The sequence below is a fragment of the Coregonus lavaretus genome, assembly GCF_964263955.1.
Source record: "Coregonus lavaretus genome assembly, chromosome: 37".
Classification (NCBI taxonomy): domain Eukaryota; kingdom Metazoa; phylum Chordata; class Actinopteri; order Salmoniformes; family Salmonidae; genus Coregonus; species Coregonus lavaretus.
The window spans coordinates 27,461,956-27,476,818 of NC_140024.1; the positions used below are offsets into that span (position 1 = coordinate 27,461,956).

The 14,863-nt window shown below is 44.4% G+C and overlaps 1 protein-coding gene across 1 annotated transcript in view; it reads left to right on the forward strand.

Annotated features, from left to right (window-relative positions):
- LOC311111585 (elongation factor-like GTPase 1) overlaps nt 1-14,863 on the forward strand; it is a 94,293-nt gene that overhangs the window by 23,843 nt on the left and 55,587 nt on the right. Inside the window, exons 12-14 of the mRNA XM_084154348.1 lie at nt 2,733-2,890; nt 3,082-3,254; nt 4,644-4,782. Of these exons, the coding sequence (XP_084010474.1) occupies nt 2,733-2,890; nt 3,082-3,254; nt 4,644-4,782 (470 nt within the window). The remainder of the gene's footprint in view (nt 1-2,732; nt 2,891-3,081; nt 3,255-4,643; nt 4,783-14,863) is intronic.

Sequence of the window (14,863 nt, forward strand, 5' to 3'; positions counted from 1 at the left end):
TGGCAAGCCTGTATTCGTTTAGGCCCGTTTTTGTCTAATTTATACAAAACGTAATCAACCTGCGGTCGGTCATCAGGGAGCTTAACTTGTGTGGACGGCCACTGCTGTCAATCATGGCTTCCAGCTGTATCGATGTAGTCACTATGGTCGCTTTGAAGCTCTCTCACACACACACACACACACACACACCACTCACCGCAATGACTCTGCAGGGTGCGATTTCAAACGACACCCCCACGTGCCATGGGTTTGTGGCGACCAGAGCAATTTTAGAGTAATTGTTATTCTGTTTTTCCAGCTTGGCCCGGAGGCACCACCTATGTTGTCGTAATTGGTCAAATGTAACCTTTGCATATTTTCCATCGTCGGTAGGTAATTAGAACATAGTTTCTCAGTGAGGGAAGTTAACCATAATGTGATGACAGGAAATGGTAGTTTGAGGTACAAACCTGACCTCCTGACTCCATGGTTGCATCCCAAATGGCACCCTATTCCCTAGTGCACTACTTTTGACCAGAGCCCTAGTGCCATATAACTATTGCTGTACACACCTTTTCTATTCACATACTGTCCATACTGTCTGTGCACACCATTCACATATACAAATATACTATATATATTAATTCAAGGGTTTTTCTTTATTTTTTACTATTTTCTACATTGCAGAATAATAGTGAAGACATCAAAACTATGAAAATCACATATGGAATCATGTAGTAAACAAAAAAGTGTTAAACAAATCAAAATATATGTTATATTTGAGATTCTTCAAATATCCACCCTTTTGCTTGATGACAGCTTTGCACACTCTTGCCATTCTTTCAACCATCTTCACCTGGAATGCTTTTCCAACAGTCTTGAAGGAGTTCCCACATATGCTGAGCACTTGTTGGCTGCTTTTTCTTCACTCTGCTGTCCGACTCATCCCAAACCATCTCAATTGGGTTGAGGTCGGGGGATTGTGGAGGCCAGGTCATCTGATGCAGCACTCCATTACTCTCCTTCTTGGTAAAATAGCCCTTACACAGCCTGGAGGTGTGTTGGGTCATTGTCCTGTTGAAAAACAAATGATAGTCCCACTAAGCCCAAACCAGATGGGGTGGCGTGTCGCTGCAGAATGCTGTGGTAGCCATGCTGGTTAAGTGTGCCTTGAATTCTAAATAAATCACAGACAGTGTCACCAGCAAAGCACCTCCGCACCTCCTCCTCCATGCTTTACAGTGGGAAATACACATGCGGAGATCATCCGTTCACCAACACCGCGTCTCACGAAGACACGGCGGTTGGAACAAAAAATCTCCAGTTTGCACTCCAGACCAAAGGACAGTCTCTTCTTCTTATTGGTGTCCTTTAGTAGTGGTTTCTTTGCAGCAATTGGACCATGAAGGCCTGATTCACACAGTCTGTTCTGAACAGTTTATGTTGAGATGTCTGTTACTTGATCTCTGTGAAGCATTTATTTGGGCTGCAATTTATGAGGCTGGAACTCTAATGAACTTATCCTCTGCAGCAGAGGTAACTCTGGGTCTTCCATTCCTGTGGCGATCCTCATGAGAGCCAGTTTCATCATAGCGCTTGATTGTTTTTTGTGACTGCACTTGAAGAAACTTTCAAAGTTCTTGAAATGTTCCATATTGACTGACCTTCATGTCTTAAATGATGGACTGTCGTTTCTCTTTGCTTATTTGAGCTGTTCTTGCCATAATATGGACTTGGTCTTTTACCAAATAGGGCTATCTTCTGTATACCCCCCCTACCTTGTCACAACACAACTGATTGGCTCAAACACATTAAGAAGGAAAGAAATTCCACAAATTAACTTTTAAGAAGGCACATGGGTTAATTGAAATGCATTCCAGGTTACTACCTCATGAAGCTGGTTGAGAGAATGCCTTGAGCATGCAAAGTTGTCATCAAGGCAAAGGGTGGCTATTTGAAGAATCTCAAATATAAAACATATTTGGATTTGTTTAACACAATTTTTTGGTTACTACGTGATTCCATTTGTGTTATTTCATAGTTTTGATGTCTTCGATATTATTCTACAATTTAGAAAATAGTAAAAAATTATGAAAAACCCTTGAATGAGTAGGTGTTGTAAAACTTTTGACCGGTAGTGTATATGTATTCCGGACTCTAACATTGCTCATTCTGATAGGTCTTCATTTCTTGTTTTCTATTATTATAATTTTGGGGATTATGTGTGTGTTGCTAGATATTGTTGCACTGTTGGAGCTAGAAACACAAGCATTCCGCTTCACCTGTGATAACATCTGCAAAACTGTGTACGCGACCAATAAACTTTTGATTTGATTTGAAGTAGTGTACCAAATATGGAATAGGGTGCCATTTGGGACGCAGTCCATAGCCACAACCACAGGCTTGATACTAGATCATTTTATTCCTATTAATCATTTTAATCCCAGATTGGAGTGCTGCAAAGAGATGTACGTCTCAATGTTACTTCTCTGGTTAAATAAAGGCAGAATCAAATAAAACAGAGCGGTGCTAGCTTCTAGGCTATGCTACCCTGCTAGAAAGACTTGGTTTAGTGGGTTGTTACATTTCTTTTTGATGTGTCATGTCTAATATCATGTGTAGTCATTGGCCCAAACCATGGACAGTGTTCAGTAGGGCACACTCTAGCAAAACGTTTTGCAACAGAACATTTTCAAAACATTTTCCACCTACTGAACAGGAGGACCCTGGCTTGTGTGTTTGTGTGTCTACAGGCCGTTGACCCAGGAGGAGATGGCCCAGCGCAGGGAGCTGGCCAGACAGAGACACACTGAGAGACTGGCAGCCAATCAGCAGACGGAAAGCGGGGAGGGAAATGCCCACTCAGGAAGTACAACACCGGCAACCACCCCTGATGGAGACAGCAGCATAGGCAAGTGTCTATCTCTCTGTATCTCTCTCTATCTCTTTCCCTCCCTCCCTCCCATCGTACCTTGCTAAAACCCCAACCCCTAGCCTTTTCCTAGTAACGTGGAAGCTCTGGCCAGTACCAATAACCACTATCTTCATGATGATACCACTGATACCAATGTGTGTGTCTCCATTGTCTTCCTTGACATGCAGGTAGTGAGGGTGTCTCAGGCCAGATGCAGGCCCTGCCTCTGAAGGCTAAACCGGAGGAGGAGGGGAAGGAGACGTTTGTAGCCTTCGCCAGAGTCTACAGCGGGGTGGTCCGTAGAGGACAGAAGGTGTTTGTGCTGGGGCCCAAGTACGACCCTGCACAAGGCCTGCGCATGGTAAAGATGTACACACTTACAGACACACACACACACACTCAGGCACACACACACTCAGGCCCACTCAGGCATGCAGATACGCACGCACACACACACACTGCAGAGGCACAAAACCCATTTTCTGCTCAATTTGCAATATTCCCTGGACAAAACAATTACTGTTCAAAAGATGAACCCAAATGCTATTTGTTCAAAGAGCAACAATCATAAAGGTTCTGCGTGTTTGTTTCTGTCTCAAGATGTGTGTTCCAAGGTTAAAGATAACCATTGACTTCTATGATGAGGGCTGTGTCCCTCTGGGGCCTGGTCAAAAGTAGTGCACTATATAGGGAGTCCTTTTATTATTGATGCCTCGTCCCTCCTGGCTCCAATAGCAGTACTACTAACAAACAATATAGTTATTGCTTTGCCAATCCAATATCACACTACCAATGTACTGGATGATTGGCTCTAATGCTCTAGAGATCAAATTTTCTCTCTCTGTTTCGCTCTCTCTTTCTTTCTTTCTCAAATCAAATCACATTTTATTTTTCATATGCGCCGAATACAACAGGAATACAACCTTACCGTGAAATGCTTACTTACAAGCCCTTAACCAACAATGCTCTCTCTCTCTCTCTCTCTCTCTCTCTCAATTAAAGTCACTTTATTGGCATGATGTAACAATGTACATATTGCCAAAGCTTACTTTGGATATTTACACTATTAACATAATTAAAATAGTAATAATCAATATTGTCAACGGGACAACAGTAACAACAATAACCAAGGGTCAAAATAACCATTGAACAATAACAATATAGAGGACAGTGCAGGTTGGTTGGTCTGTCAGACACTGTCCCTCATCTTATGGCAGGCAGCAATGTAGTGTGCTGCCAACCCACAGCTCTCTGTGTCCTCCCCCAACAGGACGGGTAGCCTATTCTCATCAGAGAGGTCTTTGAAACCTTGAAAAACTGTTTCAAATTTGGGGAAATGACACACACTAATTGTTTTATATTTTTTACATTTTGTCAGGAAATGCAGCTGTCTCAGGTTCTGCTGTGGTGCAGTGGTTGCACAGCCTTTCCTCTACAGGGAGCCAGGTTTTCCTGTGTCTACCCTTCTCAATGGCAAGGCTGTGCTCACTAAGCCTGTACTTTGTCAAGGTTTTTCTAAGGTTTTGATCAGTAACCATGGTCAAATAGTTAGCCAGGGTGTACTGTCGATTTAGGGCCAGATAGCACTGCATTTTACTTTGTGCTCTCTCTCTCTCTCTCTCTCTCTCTCTCCCTCTATGTCTCTCTCTCTCTATCCCCTCCATCTTCCTCTCCTCTCTCTCTCCCTCTCTGTCTCTCTCTCTCGCTCCCCTCCATCTTCCTCTCCTCTCTCTCTCCCCCTCTCTGTCAGCTCCCAGAGGGCAGTACTAGTGTGAGTGACTGTCTCCCTCCTGTCCCTCACCTGGCCTGCTGCACCATGGACAGCCTCTACCTGCTGATGGGCCGAGAGCTGGAGGAACTAGAAGAGGTGCCGTCAGGAAACGTACTGGGTACGTACTCAAACACCTACACCTACTTGTAGCGAATGGTCTTTTGAAAGTTTCATGCATAATAGGACATTAACTTGTGTTATTCAATGTTATTTTTACTGCATGAATAAAGACGAAAGTTATATCTTTCAGAGTACTTTTAAAGGCCCAGTGCAGTCAAAAACGTGATTTTTCCTGTGTTTTATATATATTTCCACACTATGAGGTTGGAATAATACTGTGAAATTGTGAAAAAGATGGTCATGCCCTTTTAGTGAAAAGATTTCTGCCTGTTTTGGTGGTGGGGGGTAAGTATTCAGACCCCTTGACTTTTTCCACATTTTGTTACATTACAGCCTTATTCTAAAATGGATTAAAAAATTTAAAAATCCTCAGCAATCTACACACAATACCTCATAATGACAAAGCTAAAACAGGTTAATTTTTTTTTGCAAATGTATTAAATATAACAAACAGAAATACCTTATTTACCTAAGTATTTAGACCCTTTGCTATGAGACTCGAAATTGAGCTATGGTGCATCCTGTTTCCATTGATCATTCTTGACATGTTTTTACAACTTGATTAGAGTCCATCTGTGGTAAATTCAATTGATTGGACATGATTTGGAAAGGTACACAGTTGACGGTGCATGTCAGAGCAAAAACCAAGCCATGAGGTCGAAGGAATTGTACGTAGAGCTCCGAGACAGGATTGTGTCGAGGCACAGATCTGGGGAAGGGTACCAAAAAATGTCTGCTGCATTGAAGGTCCACAAGAACACAGTGGCCTCCATCATTCTTAAATGGAATGATGGAGTTTGGAACCACCAAGACTCTTCCTAGAGCTGGCTGCCCGGACAAACTGAGCAATCGGTGGAGAAGGGCCTTGGTCAGGGAGGTGGCCAAGAACCCGATGGTCACTCTGACAGAGCTCTAGAGTTCCTCTGTGGAGATGGGAGTGTGTGATCACTTTGTGTGTGTGTGATCACTTTGTGTGTGTGTGTGATCACTTTGTGTGTGTGTGTGTAATCACTTTGCAGATCTCTACATTCAGTTACTGAAAGGGAAGCTTTTTGCTTTGCCTATACTATGAGGTCATTATGAAATAGACATGCATTAGCCATGTTGACTGGACTGTACAGCAGCTGTCTAACACCCTTATCGTGGAGAAGACCATTCATAATGTAGTTGTCCTGTCAGCACCAGGCTACACATCCAGTTCATCATGTAGTTGACCTGTCAGCACCAGGCTACACATCCAGTTCATAATGTAGTTGTCCTGTCAGCACCAGGCTACACATCCAGTTCATCATGTAGTTGACCTGTCAGCACCAGGCTACACATCCAGTTCATAATGTAGTTGTCCTGTCAGCACCAGGCTACACATCCAGTTCATAATGTAGTTGACCTGTCAGCACCAGGCTACACATCCAGTTCATAATGTAGTTGTCCTGTCAGCACCAGGCTACACATCCAGTTCATAATGTAGTTTTCCTGTCAGCACCAGGCTACACATCCAGTTCATAATGTAGTTGTCTTGTCAGCACTAGGCTACACATCCAGTTCATAATGTAGTTGTCCTGTCAGCACCAGGCTACACATCCAGTTCATAATGTAGTTGTCTTGTCAGCACTAGGCTACACATCCAGTTTATAATGTAGTTGTCTTGTCAGCACTAGGCTACACATCCAGTTCATAATGTAGTTGTCCTGTCAGCACCAGGCTACACATCCAGTTCATAATGTAGTTGACCTGTCAGCACCAGGCTACACATCCAGTTCATCATGTAGTTGTCTTGTCAGCACTAGGCTACACATCCAGTTCATAATGTAGTTGTCCTGTCAGCACCAGGCTATACATCCAGTTCATAATGTAGTTGTCCTGTCAGCACCAGGCTACACATCCAGTTCATAATGTAGTTGTCTTGTCAGCACTAGGCTACACATCCAGTTTATAATGTAGTTGACCTGTCAGCACCAGGCTACACATCCAGTTCATCATGTAGTTGTCTTGTCAGCACTAGGCTACACATCCAGTTCATAATGTAGTTGACCTGTCAGCACCAGGCTACACATCCAGTTCATAATGTAGTTGTCATGTCAGCACCAGGCTACACATCCAGTTCATAATGTAGTTGTCTTGTCAGCACTAGGCTACACATCCAGTTCATAATGTAGTTGTCTTGTCAGCACTAGGCTACACATCCAGTTTATAATGTAGTTGTCTTGTCAGCACCAGGCTACACATCCAGTTCATAATGTAGTTGACCTGTCAGCACCAGGCTACACATCCAGTTCATAATGGAGTTGTCCTGTCAGCACCAGGCTACACATCCAGTTCATAATGTAGTTGTCCTGTCAGCACCAGGCTACACATCCAGTTCATAATGTAGTTGTCTTGTCAGCACTAGGCTACACATCCAGTTCATCATGTAGTTATCCTGTCAGCACCAGGCTACACATCCAGTTCATAATGTAGTTGTCTTGTCAGCACTAGGCTACACATCCAGTTTATAATGTAGTTGTCTTGTCAGCACTAGGTTACACATCCAGTTCACAATGTAGTTGTCCTGTCAGCACCAGGCTACACATCCAGTTCATAATGTAGTTGACCTGTCAGCACCAGGCTACATATCCAGTTCATCATGTAGTTGTCTTGTCAGCACTAGGCTACACATCCAGTTCATCATGTAGTTGTCTTGTCAGCACTAGGCTACACATCCAGTTCATAATGTAGTTGTCCTGTCAGCACCAGGCTATACATCCAGTTCATAATGTAGTTGTCCTGTCAGCACCAGGCTACACATCCAGTTCATAATGTAGTTGTCTTGTCAGCACTAGGCTACACATCCAGTTTATAATGTAGTTGACCTGTCAGCACCAGGCTACACATCCAGTTCATCATGTAGTTGTCTTGTCAGCACTAGGCTACACATCCAGTTCATAATGTAGTTGACCTGTCAGCACCAGGCTACACATCCAGTTCATAATGTAGTTGTCCTGTCAGCACCAGGCTACACATCCAGTTCATAATGTAGTTGTCCTGTCAGCACCAGGCTACACATCCAGTTCATAATGTAGTTGTCTTGTCAGCACTAGGCTACACATCCAGTTTATAATGTAGTTGATCTGTCAGCACCAGGCTACACATCCAGTTCATAATGTAGTTGTCCTGTCAGCACCAGGCTACACATCCAGTTCATAATGTAGTTGTCCTGTCAGCACCAGGCTATACATCCAGTTCATAATGTAGTTGTCCTGTCAGCACCAGGCTACACATCCAGTTCATAATGTAGTTGTCTTGTCAGCACTAGGCTACACATCCAGTTTATAATGTAGTTGACCTGTCAGCACCAGGCTATACATCCAGTTCATCATGTAGTTGTCTTGTCAGCACTAGGCTACACATCCAGTTCATAATGTAGTTGACCTGTCAGCACCAGGCTACACAACAGTTCATAATGTAGTTGTCCTGTCAGCACCAGGCTACACATCCAGTTCATAATGTAGTTGTCCTGTCAGCACCAGGCTACACATCCAGTTCATAATGTAGTTGTCCTGTCAGCACCAGGCTACACATCCAGTTCATAATGTAGTTGTCTTGTCAGCACTAGGCTACACATCCAGTTTATAATGTATTTGTCTTGTCAGCACCAGGCTACACATCCAGTTCATAATGTAGTTGTCTTGTCAGCACTAGGCTACACATCCAGTTCATCATGTAGTTGTCTTGTCAGCACTAGGCTACACATCCAGTTCATAACGTAGTTGACCTGTCAGCACCAGGCTACACATCCAGTTCATAATGTAGTTGTCCTGTCAGCACCAGGCTACACATCCAGTTCATAATGTAGTTGTCCTGTCAGCATCAGGCTACACATCCAGTTCATAATGTAGTTGTCCTGTCAGCACCAGGCTACACATCCAGTTCATAATGTAGTTGTCTTGTCAGCACTAGGCTACACATCCAGTTTATAATGTAGTTGACCTGTCAGCACCAGGCTACACATCCAGTTCATCATGTAGTTGTCTTGTCAGCACTAGGCTACACATCCAGTTCATAATGTAGTTGTCCTGTCAGCACCAGGCTACACATCCAGTTCATAATGTAGTTGACCTGTCAGCACCAGGCTACACATCCAGTTCATCATGTAGTTGTCTTGTCAGCACTAGGCTACACATCCTGTTCATAATGTAGTTGTCCTGTCAGCACCAGGCTACACATCCAGTTCGTAATGTAGTTGTCTTGTCAGCACTAGGCTACACATCCAGTTCATAATGTAGTTGTCCTGTCAGCACCAGGCTACACATCCAGTTCATCATGTAGTTGTCTTGTCAGCACTAGGCTACACATCCAGTTCATAATGTAGTTGTCCTGTCAGCACCAGGCTACACATCCAGTTCATAATGGAGTTGACCTGTCAGCACCAGGCTACACATCCAGTTCATCATGTAGTTGTCTTGTCAGCACTAGGCTACACATCCAGTTCATAATGTAGTTGTCCTGTCAGCACCAGGCTACACATCCAGTTCATCATGTAGTTGTCTTGTCAGCACTAGGCTACACATCTAGTTCATAATGTAGTTGTCCTGTCAGCACCAGGCTACACATCCAGTTCATCATGTAGTTGTCTTGTCAGCACTAGGCTACACATCCAGTTCATCATGTAGTTGTCTTGTCAGCACTAGGCTACACATCTAGTTCATAATGTAGTTGTCCTGTCAGCACCAGGCTACACATCCATCTCATCAATAGATAGTAAATGGATTTCAGAGTGGCTTGGTGTTGGAACTAAGGCCACGACTCTAATAGCACCCTATTCCCTATATAGTACACTGCCATTGGTTAAAAGTAGTGTGCTATGTAGGGAATAGGGTGCCATTTGGGACTCTACATTAAGGATCCGCTGAGTGCGTCTAGTATGAAGCTATCATCATGTTGTCTATGTGCAGGTCATTACAAGCCTATAAAGCGCTATGGGACACTTATTTTGTCTGCTGAGGAGCCAGGTTTGCTTCCCAAATGGTACCCTATCTCCTATTTTCTGCACTGCTTTTGACCAGGGCCCATAGAGTGCACTAGATAGGTAATAGTGTTCTATTTGGGATGTGTGGAAGTGCCTCTTGAATGGGGGTACTGCATGTATTGATTGCATGGTGCCCAATGCATTATCGTACTGTTTTTTCCAAATCTGCTTGGATAATGGACACAATAGAGATCTGACAATTGAATGTTTCTACAAATACATTGTTTTGTTTTGCATCTTAACATATTTGATCAGCTCCTTTATCAAGTTTTCCTGACCAAGATGGACGATTGTTTGTCATAATGCTAGGATACCAATGTCCATTCTAGTGTTCTATACGTAATTCTATGATGGATGCTATTTTCTTGGACATGGTGAAAATAAATGATCCTGCATTTTAATGTTGTGAGTAATACTGTTTAGCGTATAGAAAATCTAACCAAGTGACTGTTTAATAGGACAGTTATCCATGTGGAAACACGCACACAAACAACACAACACACACGCAGAGTTGGCCATGTGGGAACCATCATGTCCTCTCCTGGTAGTTGAGTGTGGGCAGAGTTGGCCATGTGGGAACCATCATGTCCTCTCCTGGTAGTTGAGTGTGGGCGAGGGTAGAGACTGTTGAAACGTCAGTGTGTAAACCCAGCCAGGCTGTGGTCCTGATTAGAACCTCCTTATTCTCTGATGGGTGGAAGAGTTGGCTGGAGAGGGTAAAGGACCCGCGTGCCTGCGTCTGATATCGGAGACTAATAATCCCCACCACATGACGGCACACACACGGCACGGACCACATGACAAAGCAAGCTCTGTGTGTGTGTGAGAGAGACCCACTCAAAGATGACTCCCCTAAACAAGAATCAGACCTATACCACCCCGGTAGAAATCACCACATCACACACACATACACACACACACACACACACACACAAAGGAAAATAAGCCTACTGTAGAGCCATTGTGTGGAGCTCTCTCCTCTGTTTCCTTCCAGCTGTTGGAGCAAACGGATTCAGGAAATGAAGACCTCCCATCACCGTTTAACTCTGACATTAGAATCCACTCACACACACACCCCTTGCTGATATTTGATATTATATGACAGTAAGCTTTTATGATCTGAGATGTCGATGCCATTTCAGAGATCAAGGAGTGTAAAACTGCCTCTCTGATGATGCCTCTTTGTTTTATGTCATGCCCTGTGTATTGTGTTATATACAGTGCATTCGGAAAGTATTCAGACCCCTTGACTTTTTCCTCATTTTGTTACGTTACAGCCTTATTCTAAAATGTATTACATTGTTTTTTGCCTCATCAATCTACATACAAGACCCCATAATGACAAAGCACTACCAGGTTTTTATAAGTGTTTGCTAATTTATTGATCACATTTATGTAAATATTCAGACCATTTACTCAATACTTTGTTGAAGCACCTTTGGCAGTGATTACATCCTCGAGTCTTCTTGGGTATGATGCTATAAGCTTGACAAACATGTATTTGGGGAGTTTCTCTCATTCTTCTCTGAAGATCCTCTCAAACTCTGTCAGGTTGGATGGGGATCGTTGCTGCACAGCTATTTTCAGGTCTCTCCAGAGATGTTTGATTGGGTTGAAGTCCAGGCTCTGGCTGGGCCACTCAAGGACATTCAGAGATTTGTCCCGAAACCACTCCTGCGTTGTCTTGACCGTGTGCTTAGGATCATTGTCCTATTGGAAGGCGAACCTTCGCCCCGCTCTGGAGCAGGTTTTCATCAAAGATCTCTCTGTACTTTGCTACGTTCATCTTTGCCTCGATCCTGACTAGTCTCCCAGTCCCTGCCGCTGAAAAACATCCCCACAGCATGATGCTTCCACCACAATGCTTCACCGAAGGGATGGTGCCAGGTTTCCTCCAGACGTGACGGTGCCCATAATCCAGTACAGTCTAGTCCAGTGAAACCAAGAGTTCAATCTTGGTTTCATCAGACCAGATAATCTTGTTTCTCATGGTCTGAGAGTCTTTAGGTGCCTTTTGGAAAACTCCAAGCGGGCTGTCATGCCTTTTACTGAGGAGTGGCTTCCGTCTCTACCATACCATAAAGGCCTGATTGGTGGAGTGCTGCAGAGATGGTTGTCCTTCTGGAAGGTTCTCCCATCTCCACAGAGGAACTCTGGAGCTCTGTCAGAGTGACCATTGGGTTCTTGGTCACCTCCATGACCAAGGCCCTTCTCCCCCGATTGCTTAGTTTGGCCGAGCGGCCAGCTCTAGGATGTCTTGGTGGTTCCAAACTTCTTCCATTTCAGAATGATGGATTCTTGGGGACCTTCATTGCTGCAGACATTTTTTGGTACCCTTCCCCAGATCTGTGCCTCGATGCAATCCTGTCTCGGAGCTCTACGGACAATTCCTTCGACCTCATGGCTTGGTTTTTGCTCTGACATGTACTGTCAACTGTGGGACCTTATATAGACAGGTGTGTGCCCAATCAATTTCACCTAGTCAGCTCGGGGATTCAAACCAGCAACCTTTCAGTTACTGGCCCAACCTCTTAACCACTAGGCTACCACCCAGACTGTACAATTGTCCAAAATAAACCTAGTTGTGGGATAATGCCATGATTACATCGGTGCCAAGTAGAAGATGTCTTTTGTGTTTAATGTTTATCTAGTAAACGCCAATAGTTTGTCGCTCCGGTTAGAGATGCGGGCAGAATCAAACACAAACACACACACACGCACACACATGCAAACTTTCATCACACCACAATGGGAACCAGCTGTATAGAAACCTAGCAAAGAAAGAGGGTTTGATGTCGTCGTCCAACTTCCAAGTGGTCGCTCCGCAGAGAAAGAAAAGAGAGAGAAAGCGGCAGTAGAATGAATGAAGCTGATTCAACGCCAGGCAGCTTTATGAAAACATTTGTCTTGCGTTAGACCTGAGCCACGCTGCCAGCGGTGAGAGGAGAATCGACTCAGATCTGTTGAGCAGTAGGGAGGGTGTGCACTGATCTGATCTCAACCACATCACACCACACCACTGCTCTGACAACATAAACCAGTATAGTCCAGTACACACCAGTATAGTCCAGTACACACCAGTATAGTCCAGTACAGTCTGGTATAGTCCGGTACACCCCGGTATTGTCCGGTACACCCCGGTATAGTCCAGTACAGTCTGGTATAGTCCGGTACAGTCTGGTATAGTCCAGTACAGTCTGGTATAGTCTGGTACACCCCGGTATAGTCCAGTACAGTCTGGTATAGTCCGGTACACCCCGGTATAGTCCAGTACAGTCTGGTATAGTCCAGTACACCCCGGTATAGTCCGGTACACCCCGGTATAGTCCAGTACAGTCTGGTATAGTCCGGTACAGTCTGGTATAGTCCGGTACAGTCTGCTATAGTCCAGTACAGTCTGGTATAGTCCAGTACAGTCTGGTATAGTCCAGTACAGTTTGCTATAGTCCAGTACAGTCTGCTATAGTCCAGTACAGTCTGGTATAGTCCAATAAAGTCTGGTATAGTCCAGTACAGTCTGGTATAGTCCGGTACAGTCTGCTATAGTCCAGTACAGTCTGGTATAGTCCAGTACAGTCTGGTATAGTCCAGTACAGTCTGGTATAGTCCAGTACAGTCTGGTATAGTCCGGTACAGTCTGGTATAGCCCAGTACAGTCTGGTATAGTCCAGTACACACCGGTATAGTCCGGTACACCCCGGTATAGTCCGGTACAGTCTGGTATAGTCCGGTACAGTCTGGTATAGTCCAATACAGTCTGCTATAGTCCAGTACAGTCTGCTATAGTCCAGTACAGTCTGGTATAGCCCAGTACAGTCTGGTATAGCCCAGTACAGTCTGGTATAGTCCGGTACACCCCGGTATAGTCCAGTACAGTCTGGTATAGTCCAGTACAGTCTGGTATAGTCCAGTACAGTCTGCTATAGTCCAGTACACCCCGGTATAGTCCAGTACTGTCTGGTATAGTCCAGTACAGTCTGCTATAGCCCAGTACAGTCTGCTATAGTCCAGTACAGTCTGCTATAGTCCAGTACAGTCTGCTATAGTCCGGTACAGTCTGGTACAGTCTGCTATAGTCCAGTACAGTCTGGTATAGTCCAGTACAGTCTGCTAAAGTCCAGTACAGTCTGCTATAGTCCAGTACAGTCTGGTACAGTCTGCTATAGTCCAGTACAGTCTGGTATAGTCCAGTACAGTCTGCTAAAGTCCAGTACAGTCTGCTATAGTCCAGTACAGTCTGCTATAGTGCAGTACAGTCTGCTATAGCCCGGTACAGTCTTCTATAGCCCAGTACAGTCTGCTATAGCCCGGTACAGTCTGCTATAGTCCGGTACAGTCTGCTATAGCCCGGTACAGTCTGCTATAGTCCAATACAGTCTGGTATAGTCCGGTACAGTCTGCTATAGTCCGGTACACCCCGGTATAGTCCAGTACAATCTGGTATAGTCCAGTACAGTCTGCTATAGTCCAGTACAGTCTGGTATAGTCCAGTACAGTCTGCTATAGTCCAGTACAGTCTGCTATAGTCCAGTACAGTCTGCTATAGTCCAGTACAGTCTGCTATAGTGCAGTACAGTCCACACAGTCTTGTTCTGTGGTCCTCTGTAGCTCAGCTGGTAGAGCACGGCGCTTGTAACGCCAAGGTAGTGGGTTCGATCCCCGGGACCACCCATACACAAAAATGTATGCACGCACGACTGTAAGTCGCTTTGGATAAAAGCTTCTGCTAAATGGCATATTATTATTATTATTATTCTGATCTGTTATGTTCAGCCGTAGGGAGGGAAGGAGTGTACTGATCTGATCTCAACCACTTCACACCAGCACTGTGACAGCACGGCCCAGTACAGTCTAGTCCAGTGTATAATCCAGTACAGTCTAGTCCAGTGTATAGCCCAGTACAGTCTAGTCCAGTATAATCCAGTACAGTCTAGTCCAGTTTATAGCCCAGTACAGTCTAATCCAGTGTATAGCCCAGTACAGTCTAATCCAGTGTATAGCCCAGTATAATCCAGTACAGTCTAGTCCAGTGTATAATCCAGTACAGTCTAGTCCAGTGTATAGTCCAGTTTAG